Below are 12,378 nucleotides of genomic sequence, written 5' to 3'. Positions count from 1 at the left end.
ACAATCTGTCATTAATTTATCTTGTCTGGTTTTCAAGCCTGTTTCATGTCTGATTTCCTTTCCTATTGTGGTGACAAATCTTCTCATGTCCAGCGTGCATGTGACGAGAAAAGAAAGAAGCATCAATAATTCTAATGATTTCTTTAAAGCCATCTGTAATTGAATGTTACACAAACTGCTTAGTTTTTCATATTGTTTCCATGGTGTGCTCCTGGTGGGCAAATGGGATATTTAAGACTTATTTCTTTAGCTGCTGAACAACGCTAATTTGAAGCTTTTATTGTTCTGTTAAGAACTTTAAAGCTTAAAATGGGAACCAGACAGATGAGAGCCCTACAAACTTCTTTACTATATAAACTGAACCTTCAAATGTACAGAAAGCTGACTTTCATCAAGGAGACTAGAATCTTCCTCGCTAACAACCAGTTTTGTGCTTCTGAACCAGTTCAGTCCTCAGTCTTTCATATCTAAATCTGGGGAGGATAATCTTCTCCGATAACATTCCAAAATCTTTGCCCTCTGGCCAGTCCATGATGACTTCTAGAATTCCTGGATGACTGGGATTTCCTTTTCAAGCTCATTGTGTAATTAGTGCAGCCCACTTACTCCATGTAGCATCCATTGCATGATCACAGAATCATAGAATAGTCTGGGTTGGAAAGGACCTTAAGATCATCCAGTTCCAACCCCCTGCCATGGGCAGGGACACCTCACACTGAACCATGGCACCCAAGGCTCTGTCCAAGCTGGCCTTGAACACCGCCAGGGATGGGGCATTCACAACTTCCTTGGTGTCCTGGGTTCAGCAGTAGCAGTCGTTTTTCTCCTTGGTAGCTGGTGCAGTGCTGTGGTTTTGACTTTTGGCCTGGGAACAGCGCTGATAACACCGATGTTTCTAGTTACTGCTCAAATGTTTTAGTCTGACAAAGGACTTTCTGAGCCTCATGCTCTGCCAGGGAGGAGGGGAAGCTGGGAGGAAGCAGAGACAGGACACCTGACCCAAACTGACCAAAGAGGTATTCCATAGCACAGCACGTCATGCCCAGGAGGTAACGGGGAGTTACCCCGGAAGGGCTAGTTCACAGCAAGGTTGGACGAGGTATCGGTTGGTGCTCGGTTGGGTGGGTGGGGGTGAGTTATCGGTCGGCTGGTGTTGAGGTGTTGTATTCTCTCCCCTTGTTATTTCCTTTAGCATTATTATTATTGGTGGTAGCAGCAGTGATCTGTGTTATCCCTTAGTTACTGAACTGTTCTTATCTCAACCCATGGGAGTTGCATTCTTTTTGATTCTCCTCTCCGTCCCTCCAGGAGTAGAGGGAGGGAAAGAAGGGGGGGAGTGAGTGAACGAGCTGTGTGACTTTGTTTAAACCATGACACTTGGGCAACCCATTCCAGTGCCTCAGCACCCTCACAGTAGAAAACTTCTTCCTTATCTCCAACCTGAACTTCCCCTGTTTAAGTCTGAACCCGTTACCCCTTGTCCTATCCCTACAGTCCCTAACGAAGAGTCCCTCCCCAGCATCCCTATAGGCCCCCTTCAGACACTGGAAGCTGCTCTGAGGTCTCCACACAGCTTCTCTTCTCCAGGCTGAACAGCCCCAACTTCCTCAGCCTGTCTTCATACGGGAGGTGCTCCAGCCCCTGATCATCCTCGTGGCCTCCTCTGGACTTATTCCAACAACTCCATGTCCTTCTTATGTTGAGGACACCAGAACCTGCGTGTAGAGGTGACCCTGCCCTTGAGTATCCAGCCTAGCACAGGCAACCAGTGTGCCAGGAGAGCTGTGCTTCAGTGCCAGTCACTTCTGAAGCAGCTTGAACCCCTTCATAGGTTGCCAGTGTCTCTTTTCCAGTTGGGGTATAGCTGGCCTCAGATCCTTTGTACCCCTGACTCCAAGCTCTGAAGAAAATAAAAGGACAGTTCTGCATAAAGAAATCCACAGTGATTTTGATGGCGTTTTGACAATTGAGATATTTTATCATTGACTAAAATCAATTTTCCTTTGAAGGCTTTATATCAAAACGTTAACTACATCTCTACCTGATGCTGCAAGCAATGACAGACAAGCTGAACAGCAGAAGGCAGGCTATTCTTCATGCTAAATGTATGCATGATGAAACATCAGCGTTTACGCGGGGAAAGGGCTGTGCTTAGATTGTCTTTTAGCTCACAGAAGTAGCAGTGAGGAGAAATAAGACATTCAAAAGAAGTTTATATGAAGGTATAATAAATCCCGATGACCAGGAGGGTATATTGACTGCGTACAGCCCTCAAGGTCTGCCCGAAGCTTCTCATCAAGTCTTTAGACCTTATTCTGAACCAGAAAACCAACACCATATTATTAGATTGTGCATTTTATTCCTTTTCCCATGTATTTCAAGTCTTTCCCTTTTTCGACTCTATTTTGGATACCATCCCCGCTTGAAAAGCACTTTGCATATTATGGGTGTAAGTATAGTACACGTAGTAAGCACTGAGGTAACTAAATAAGGCACCAGAGGAGAGAAAACCCCCATGTAGTAGGCAGCGCTATAAAAAGCCTCCTTCCTCCTCCCAGCCCACGAGGAACACTTGCCTCTTCCCTTAAAACACGCTCACAAAACCCTCCCTGCGGTCTGCAAGAGGAGAAAACACCTCGGTGCCATCAAACCGACCCGGGGGAGAGGGTTTTAACCGAGAACGGGGTGAGGATAGAGCGGCCCCGATGGTGCCCACCCTGCCTCCGCTCCACCGGCGCGTAACGCGAGCCCTCGGAGCCATAAAGCCGCTCTTTCCAGTCAGATTTTCCCGAAATCCGCCTTTTTTCCCCTCCGTATTTCCTTCCTTTCCGTGTTTTCCCCCCTCCTCAGACCAGCGCGGCCTCCTCCGCGCCCGCAGGCCGCAGCCCGTCGCCATGGCAACCCCTCAGGGCCCCGCTCCCACCGCGGCGGCTCCTCCCCTCCCGAGGCGGGCCCAGGCCGCCGCCGTGCTCCGGGCCCGGCGCCCTTCTCCCTCCTTCCCCTTGTGCTCCGCTCCGGCCTGAAGCGGACGCAGCGATGGCTCCGGCCGCTGACCGGCAGGGTTACTGGGGCGCGCCGACCTCCACCTTGGAGTGGTGCGAGGAGAACTACGTCGTCTCCTACTACATCGCCGAGTTCTGTGAGTGGCCGCCCTGGCCCCGGGAGCCGCGTCCCGCTGCTGCTTCAGTCACACCAACTCCCCCCCCCTCCTCCCCAGCCCTCCGTGCCTGCACCCCACCGACTAGGCCCCACGGCAGGGAATTCCCCCCCTTGCCCCATGGCCCCTGTTCCCTCAGTGGGGCAAACAGCGGGGTAACGGGGCCCCTGCCCTTTAGCCAGCGCCGGTGGGTGGAAATGGGTGTTTTCCTGTCTCCTTCCTCCTCAAATCCGTGTCTGAAGGAGGGGGTGGTGTGGTCTCCTCTGTCCCCGTGTGTTGTTTGGGTCCCTCCATCCCTACGGCCTGTGTCTGAAGTGGTGGTGGGGCAGGAGGAGGGTGTTCAGGGGTATGGGGAGGCATCAAGGGGCAGCTGATGTGGGGTGAGGTGGGTTTGGGGCCGGGGGGGGGTCTCGGTGCTGCGGCAGGGGTGGTTGTGTGGCACTGTATGGATGGGTGAACCCAGTTGTGCTTGGGTTGTTCGTGCTGTGGGTCTGCAGCTCTGGTCCCCATGAGATGGGAGTATGTGCCCAGCCGTGGGCAGTCAACCCATGTGAAGCTGTTGAAGGAAAGCAAAGAGGGAGAAGGTATCTTTGTATGGAAGGGGCATCTTCACCCAGGAGAGGCACCTTTGCCCAGCTGGACTTTGGTGGGTCTTGACCATCATCAGGTTGCTCTGCTGCAGGTGGTGGGAGTTGGAGTAGCTTGCAGAGTTGCTCTGTTGCAGGTTGTGGGGCTTTTAGGGTTGCTAAGAGTGCTGGTAAGAGAGCAGTCTGTTGTTTGAACCTCTAAACTCTGTTAGAGAGGCAGTCAGGTATATTCATTGCATTTTAGGGAAGGAAGAATCATAGCCTGGGTTGCAAGCCACCTTCAGAGTTCATCTAGTCCAACCCCCCTGCAACGAGCAGGGTCATTCTCAACTGGATTAGATTGCCCAGAACCACATTCAACCTGGCCATGAATGTCTCCAGGGATAAAAGAAGGTGGTTTATTACAGGGTCATTGAGTGCTTGAGAAAGGGGTATATTGCAGGAGCTGGTAAAGGATCAAGCCCTCTATCACTGTTGTTTTGCTGAAAACTTGTGTGGTTTTGTACCCTGGGCAGTGACTTTAAAGGGTGTAGTAGTTGTAGTTATGTGCTACCACCTGACGGACGCCCTTTCCTCCTAAAAGCTTTCACGTGTATAAGATAAGCAGCCGCTTTTGAAGCGTTAAGACCCTAGGAAAATAGTACTGGAGTGCGGGTGCCAACCTACCCTGAAGTGCTTGGAGTGGGCAATCCAAGAAGTCCTTTTGCATAGCTGGGATGCTTCAGCAGCGCTTTGGAAGAGCTTGGCATGCAGGAGGTGGAAGGTTCTGGGCGTCCATGCCAGGCTGCTGGTTACAAACACTGACATGGGTGAAGGACTGAAAGGAATAGCTGTGAAAGAGGTTTCCGAGTGTGGGAATGGGAAGGAGTACAGGATCTGAATGACAGTAGCATAGGCAGCATAGAAACTCCAAGGAAAAAGGATGTTGGTGGGGAGATTTATGGCTGAGAAGAGACAGGGCTGAAGAGGGAACAAAATTAAACACTTAAAAACAGGACAAACTTAAAAGTTTTTAAATAGAATGAGGCTTTTGCAGCGTAGGTATTTTTGTGTCTTCCTTGGGGTAAAATGTAAGGGGTGAGCTAATCCTCCCAGGGAAGAGGAAGCACTCGCTGTTGCTTCACCTATGTGAAGATAAATTTGGCTGGCATGCAGATTTTGGAAATAATCCCTACGTTGTTGCCTTCGTGAACTGATACTTTTCATCTGCTGCTAGATTATGCAGAAGGAAGATGAGATTAAGGGTGGGAGGTGGAAAGATGTGCACGCTCTGAAGAAAAAGGGACTGATTATAGGAGTTCTGGTCCCTCCTCAAGGTTTTGGTGTTTGTTGGTGTGTTGCACTGAAATAAACGTCTATGAGGGCTGTGCTGTAAATTAAAGCATTTAAATGGCCCAGGTTTAAAAGCAAAACTGTAAATAAGGCCACTTTATTTGAGTTTAACAGTAGATAATTAACTAGCTTAACAGTAGATAATTCCAGTGAAGATATCAGGATTTTCTTTAGCGTTAATTCTGTAATTGCACTTTTAGGGTCAGAGGAAATTATTACTTCTAATATGAACCCACTGCATTTCAATCTTAGGCAGCAAAAGTTGGTTGGCAGTGTATCTTTCATAAAGCAACCAAGGGGTTTCATAAAGCAACTTTCCTAACTTCCTCTAAAAGACTTCATCTGTAGCTACTAATGACTTTTGAAGATGAGAGAGACATTACCCTGCAATCTAGTTCCTCTAGCAGAAGAGCTGAGAGTATAGTCAGGGTCTGTGTGGCCCAGTGAGCTTCTGTCAGTTTCTGTGTCTTTATGGCCTCCTTAATCTGTTGAAAATTTAACTTCAGATGGCAAACAAACCAGAAAGTACATAAATATATATACATAAGTACTTATATATGTAAATAGAATCATAGAATAGTTCGGGTTGGAAAGGACCTCAAGATCATCCAGTTCCAGCCCCCTGCCATGGGCAGGGACACCTCACACTAAACCATAGCACCCAAGGCTCTGTTCAGCCTGGCCTTGAACACTGCCAGGGATGGAGCACTCACAACTTCCCTGGGCAACCCATTCCAGTGCCTCAGCACCCTCACAGTAAAGAACTTCCTCCTTATATCCAATCTAAACTTCCTGTGTTTCAGTTTTAACCCATTACCCCTTGTCCTATCACTATAGTCCCTAACGAAGAGTCCCTCCCCAGCATCCTTATAGGCCTCCTTCAGATACTGGTGCTGCAGTTCCCTGATCATTCTCATGGCACTCGTCTGGACTTGTTTCAACAGTTCCATGTCCTTTTTATGTTGAGGACACCAGAACTGCACGCAATGCTCCAAGTGAGGTCTCCCTGGAGCAGAGTAGAGGGGCAGGATGACCTCCTTCGACCTGCTGGTCACGCTTCTTTTGATGCAAGCCAGGATACAGTTGGCTTTCTGGGCTGCGTATTAAGTTAAATAATTCTTGTCTCTCGCACTGTGGTCATTTTTGATGATGCTGCTTTTAAAACTCATGCACAGCCTGTGTTACTTTAAATGTTACCTCACAGAAGAGTGAAAATTGGTTTCTGAATTCTCACTATCCTTATACCACTTAGTTAAGCTGATGGTGAGGGTGGTGAGGCCCTGGCACAGATTGCCCAAAGAAGTGATAAATGCCCCATCCCTGGCAGTGTTCTAGGCCAGGTGGGACAGAGCCTTGGGAACCTGGTCTAGTGTGAGGTGTCCCTGCCCGTGTCAGTGGGGTTGGAACTGGATGATTTAAGGTCCTTTCCAACTGAACCATTCTGTAATTCTATGATACTATGGTATTTAAAACTTTTGCATTGAATGTTTGCTAGAAATAATTGATAAGAAACTATTGGAGGCCCAGCTCTTGAAGGATGCTGTCAGGTCCAAATCAAATACTATGTGTTCCTTAGGTTTGGGGCTGAAGAGAAAAATTGAAAGCTTGTGCAAGTTAAATCTTTTGTGCCATTTAGCAATTTGTTTGTAATCTGCTAATTTTAGTACAAATTGCTGCATTGTGTTCCAGAAGCCTACACGCAGTTCTTTGCCATTCCCTCCTTAGAGAGCTGGTGTAAATGATGGCAGCCGATCAATTGTACGCATTCAGAGATGTGAAGGTGGTTTTTTGTAGCACTTCGTATTTGCATTCTCTTTATGTGCTCCGAACACAATGACCTGTATTCAAATTCATTTGTTTTAAAATAGCGAAAAATGCCTTTTGTTGCCTTTCTGAGACTGTACCCCGCCAGTCTGCCTCCCTTATGGAGGTGGATGACTAACTGCTCCATATCCTGCTGTACAATATTAAAGCAATTGAAATGGAAAAGAACAGTGGAAGAGAATTATTTTACTATCATAGAATCAACTAGGCTGGAAAAGACCTTTAAGATCATCAAGTCCAACCATTACCCCAGCACTGCCAAGACCACCACTAAACCATGTCACTGAGGGCCTCATCTACGTGGTTTTTGGACACTATGTTAAGCCCTAAAACAACTCTTCCATCCCTCACTGATCAAATCTATTGGTAGTGTAGTAATTCCTTTATTCAGGGTTTCACAGGAGTTCTGAATTGACTTCTGAGTGCTAGAGGTCAAGGAGTAGATGTGGGTTTTGGGTTTAACTAATCTTTTCCAGCTCCAAAAGCTTGTATGCTGAATTGCTCAAGCTTTTGTACAACTTAGGCTAAATAATAATCATAGAGTCATAGAATGGATTCGGTTGGAAAAGATTTTGAGTTCCAACCCCCCTGCCATGGGCAGGGAAGCCTCACACTGTGCATAATACTACTACTACTGCTAAAAATAATAGATAAAACCAGCATCCTCTCACCCAAGCAAACAGAACAAGGTCAAATGTAAGTGCTGTTCTTTAACACTAAGTGCTTAAATGTTACAGTTTACTCCTTATTTTAGCAGGATTGATGTTTCAGGGCAGTTTAGCCCACAGAGTGTTCAGGTTTGGGGGTCTGTTTTGATGTGACAAGTGCCTTACCCTTCTTGCAATCCCTGTCATTCCTGTAAGAAGGGTTTATCTTGTAGAATATGAGGAATGGATATAACTAATCCTCATAGATTCCCTTTGTTGAAAACAGAGAGAGTAGTATTAACTTATACAAATACCTTAAAGGAGCCCTGTGTGCTACCTGAAGGCTTATAATTCTGAATAAGGGAGCATTTGTTGTTATCAACCCAGTTCTGTGTTTCAGTTTGGATCAGACTTGGGGTGTGTGAAATATTGCCTAGAGCTATCATTGTCCATGAGTAATATGCGTCATCTACAACGTGACTGCTTTAGAGATAGTGTACATTGGCATTTACAGCAGCAAGCATCCGGATATAGATTCAGGCTTCTCAAGGAATTGGGGAAATAGTTTCTTTCTTGGCTTCTGGTATTGTCTCAGTACATTCTGCTGCCTTCATTTAATAAAAGATTGATTTATTTTTCTTATCATAGAATTATAGAATGGTTTGGATTGGAAAGGACCTTAAGATCATCCAGTTCCAACCCCCTGCCATGGGCAGGGATGCCTCACACTAGAACATGTCACCCTAGGCTCTGTCCAACCTGGCCTGACCTTGGCCAGGGAAGGGGCAGCTACAGCTTCTCCGGCCACCTTGTGCCAGCACCTCACCAGCCTCACAGGGAAGAACTTCCTCCTTATATCTAACCTGAACTTCCCCTGTTTCAGTTTGAACCCGTTACCCCTTGTCCTGTCACTCCAGTCTCTGATGAAGAGTCCCTCTCCAGCATCGTTGTAGCCCCCTTCAGACGCTGAAGCTGCTCTGAGGTCTTCACGCAGCTTCTCTTCTCCAGGCTGAGCAGACCCAACTTTCTCAGCCTGTCTTCCTACAGGAGGCACTCCCAGCCCCTGATCATCTTCCTGGCCTCCTCTGTACTTTCTCCAACAGCTTCGTTGCCACAAGTAAATCCATTGCTTTTTGTGTTCATTAGAGCTCTGGTAAACTAATATTTGTAACTGTGCTCTCCTCATGGGACCCTTGTTTAGGGAAAAATATCAACAGATCATGAGAAACTGCCCATGTTTCTGTCCTGCTGCTCTTCGCTAATCCTTCCTATTTGTACGTAAGAGCTAAGAGACTGAGGCGAGGTTACCTGTGTTGTGAGATATCTCATTAATCCATAGACTGCCATCCAAAACTTCTCTACATTGTGAACAGTGACACAAAAGTACTGGGTTTTGTTTTCAAACTTGGCTCAAAAAAGACAGTTGTCAAGGATTCATAGGTTTCTGTTTTGCATGGGGATCATTACTTTAGAATTTAACAACTTGTAAAACGTATTAAAGACAAAGTCATTAATACTGAATTTTAACTGCTACACATGTACTGTCATCTCTTCCTCCTGGGCATCCTGCTGTATTTCGCCTCTTTAGCCAGAGGCTTTGGAAAGCAGCCAGAGACTTGGGCTGGGTACTATACGTGTGAGTTAAATAAAGCCACCTCTGCCTTCAAGAGCTCTGTCCTTTCACAAATAAAGTGGCAGGTGAAGGAAGAAGCATCAGGATTAATTGGGTGTGATCAGCCCAGCTGTGTGGCTGTGTCTGAATTAAAGTCACACCATGACACAGATGAGTTCTGAAGTGTGACTTGAGAGAAGACGATGTCACAACCTCACTTGAAGATTGAAAGGGGTTTGAGTGTGTAACTTTAATGAACTGACTTCAGGAAGCCACATCCTAGGTTACCTTTCCTAATTTCCCTGATTCCTTGAAGGAGCCCCCTCAAAATAGGAGACAATAGGGGTGAAAAGGTAAAGCGAACATTCATCTAGTTGCTGATGGCTGTAAAGTGGAGTGGGGTGTTCAGAGCAGTGCTCATTTGTGGGATGCTTCTTAAGATGAGCACTTCAAGCTTGCTTTTTGTGCTGCAGACAAAAGAAGTTGAAAGAAGGATTCCGTCCTTCAAAGTGTAATACAGAGGAAGTAAACTCCAAAGCCAGACAGATGGTCTCTGCTGTCATGCTTTCTAATTTAATGATTCTGTGCGATTTCGAATCAGTGGCAAATATTGTTGCACTATTTCCCTTCCAGGTTGTAAATGTATATACTTAAATCTGAAGATAATTTTGTAGCAGTGTTTTGATGCATTTAGCCACAATTAATGATTATTTTTTTTAATTCTTCCTTTTCTTTTAGTCTCTTTGCCACTTTCTAATCCAACTTTAACTTTCATCTCATCACAGTTTAGATTACATTGAAAGCCAGGGTCAGAGGCTTTTGGAAAGTCTATGGCATCCTGGCCTGCATCAGCGATAGCATAGACAGCAGGACCAGGGCAGTTACTGTCCCCCTGGACTGGGCATTGGTGAGGCCGCGCCTTGAATCCTGCGTTCAGCTCTGGGCCCCTCACTATAGGAGAGACATTGAGGTCCTGGGGTGGGGCCAGAGAAGGGCAATGGAGCTGGTGGAGGGCCTGGAGCCTAAGTGTGATGGGAAACGGCTGAGGGACCTGCGGGGTTCAGTCTGGAGAAGGCTCGGGGGGACCTGATGGCTCCCTACAAGTGCCTGCCAGGAGGATGGAGCCAGGAGGGGCTGGGCTCTGCTCCCAAGGAACAAGAGATGGGACAAGAGGAAGCGGCCTCAAGCTGCCCCAGGGCAGGTTTAGATGGAGCTGAGGAACAATTCCTGCCCCAGAGGGTGCTCAGGCATTGGAACAGGCTGCCCAGGGCAGGGCTGCAGGCACCGGCCCTGCAAGGGTTCACACCCCGTGGAGACGAGGCCTCAGTGCCATGGGGCAGGGGTGGCCTTGGCAGTGCTGGGAATGGTTGGACTGGAGGAGCTTAAAGGGCTTTTCCAGCCTGGTTGATTCTGTGATTCTATGATTTGTCCAATCAACAGTTCTCATTTATCTATCCTGTTATGTATATGCTCAAAACCTGATGGGCTCTGTGGCAATGGACCACATGCGTGTTTAGTTTCTAAGTGACAATAAAATCCTTAAATACAGTTTAACAAAGTGATTGCTCTGCAATTGGTGCTTCATATTCAGCACTTGTGCAGCTGGCAGTTGGATATCTGCCACTCCAAATGGTAACAGAGCAGTAGCATTTGTACAACCGCATTTTGCTTGTGTACAAACTAAGGCAGGCAGGTTTATGAGCTGCATGGTAGAAATGTGCAGAAGATAATATTTGCAGCTGGAAATAGGAAGATTAGTGTAAAATAAATGAGGGTTGTGTCAGGGACAGTAGATAATGGTCTGTGGTGAAACACACAAAGATAGAAAAGTACTGTTTGTCTGCTTCGGCTCCTCCCTGGAGAGTCCTGCTTTGGCTGCTTCCTGGAAAGTCCAGCTTTGGTTCCTACCTGGAAAGTTCCACTTCAGAACTCCCTGGAAAAGTCTAGACCCTTGGAGACCTTTCTAGATATTGCTGGCCACTTCTTCCAACGTAGGCTGGCCCCTGCATCGGAATGAGTGTGCGTTTTTGTTAGTGTAGAAGCCCAAGCCTCATGCAATGCGGGGAGGCAGAACCTCACCACCCAGGGTCAACGCTGCCTCCGCGGGGATGCCCGCTAAGGTTGAGCCTGCCACCTCGCACTGTGATGATGATCCTCAGAGCTGGTTTCCTGATTGTCATCACAGGGTCTTTAGGGTTGGTAAGATAAGCAAACATCAGAAGTATCCTTTATTGCATCTGTTAATATCTCTATATTTTCCTATATTAATAAACTAGTTGTGAGTTCTCTATTTGTGTCTTGTTTCTCTCACCCAGAATCCTCAAACTATGGAAGAAGAGTGAAGGAACATTGCCGACTTTTAAATGCCTTTAAATAAGCCCTTACTCAGAGATAAAAGCAACTGTTGTCATAATTGAAAGACAAACATCTCTTTAGTCTGGGGATTGTTGTGTCTTTCTGTGTGCCTGAAACTACATAAATCATGTAATTCCATATTTGCTGAAGCCTTTCACAGATCACTTGGGAAGATGCGTTTTAAACAAAAGGAAGGTTTAATAATCACTGCAGAAATGTTCAAAGGAGCTCTGGTTGCTGTCTCCGGTCCCAGCAGCTCCTTAGTGCATGGTTGGTGCATCTTGCAACTCATGCAGGGTAAGAAGGATTTGGAGCTGTTGGAGCTAGTCTGGTGGAGGCCACAGAGATGCTGTGAGGGCTGGAGCAGCTCTGCTCTGGGGCCATGCTGAGAGACCTGGGCTGGTTCAGCCTGGAGAAGAGAAGGCTCCTGAAGGGGAGACCTGAGAGCAGCTCCAGTGCCTAAAGGGGCTCCAGGAAACCTGGAGAGGGGCTTTGGACAAGGGCCTGTAGGGCCAGGCCAAGGGGAATGGCTTGAACCTGCCCGAGGGGAGACTGAGATGAGCTCTTAGGCAGAAGCTCTTCCCTGTGAGGGTGCTGAGGCGCTGGCACAGGGTGCCCAGAGAAGCTGTGGCTGCCCCATCCCTGGCAGTGCTCAAGGCCAGGTTGGACACAGGGGCTTGGAGCAAGCTGCTCTAGTGGTAGATATCCCTGCCCCTGGCAGGGGACTGGAATTGGATGAGCTTTAAGGTCCCTTCCAACCCAAACCATTCTATGAGTAAATAGATATTTAATCTAAAATACATACACTGAGAGTTGCTCCAGGTAATATTTTGCTTTACAAGTAGCAGAGTAAATATCAGATGA

General features: G+C 47.1%; 1 protein-coding gene across 1 annotated transcript in view; it reads left to right on the top strand.

Annotated features, from left to right (window-relative positions):
- Nucleotides 1–2,963: 2,963 nt before the first annotated feature.
- Nucleotides 2,964–12,378, top strand: part of ACER3 (alkaline ceramidase 3) — a 61,235-nt gene continuing 51,820 nt past the window's right edge. Inside the window, exon 1 of the mRNA XM_065678884.1 lies at nucleotides 2,964–3,139. Within this exon, the coding sequence (XP_065534956.1) occupies nucleotides 3,037–3,139 (103 nt within the window). The 5' untranslated portion in view covers nucleotides 2,964–3,036. The remainder of the gene's footprint in view (nucleotides 3,140–12,378) is intronic.

Source organism: Lathamus discolor, chromosome 4 (assembly GCF_037157495.1).
Source record: "Lathamus discolor isolate bLatDis1 chromosome 4, bLatDis1.hap1, whole genome shotgun sequence".
Classification (NCBI taxonomy): domain Eukaryota; kingdom Metazoa; phylum Chordata; class Aves; order Psittaciformes; family Psittacidae; genus Lathamus; species Lathamus discolor.
This window is presented reverse-complemented; position numbering and strand designations above follow the sequence as displayed.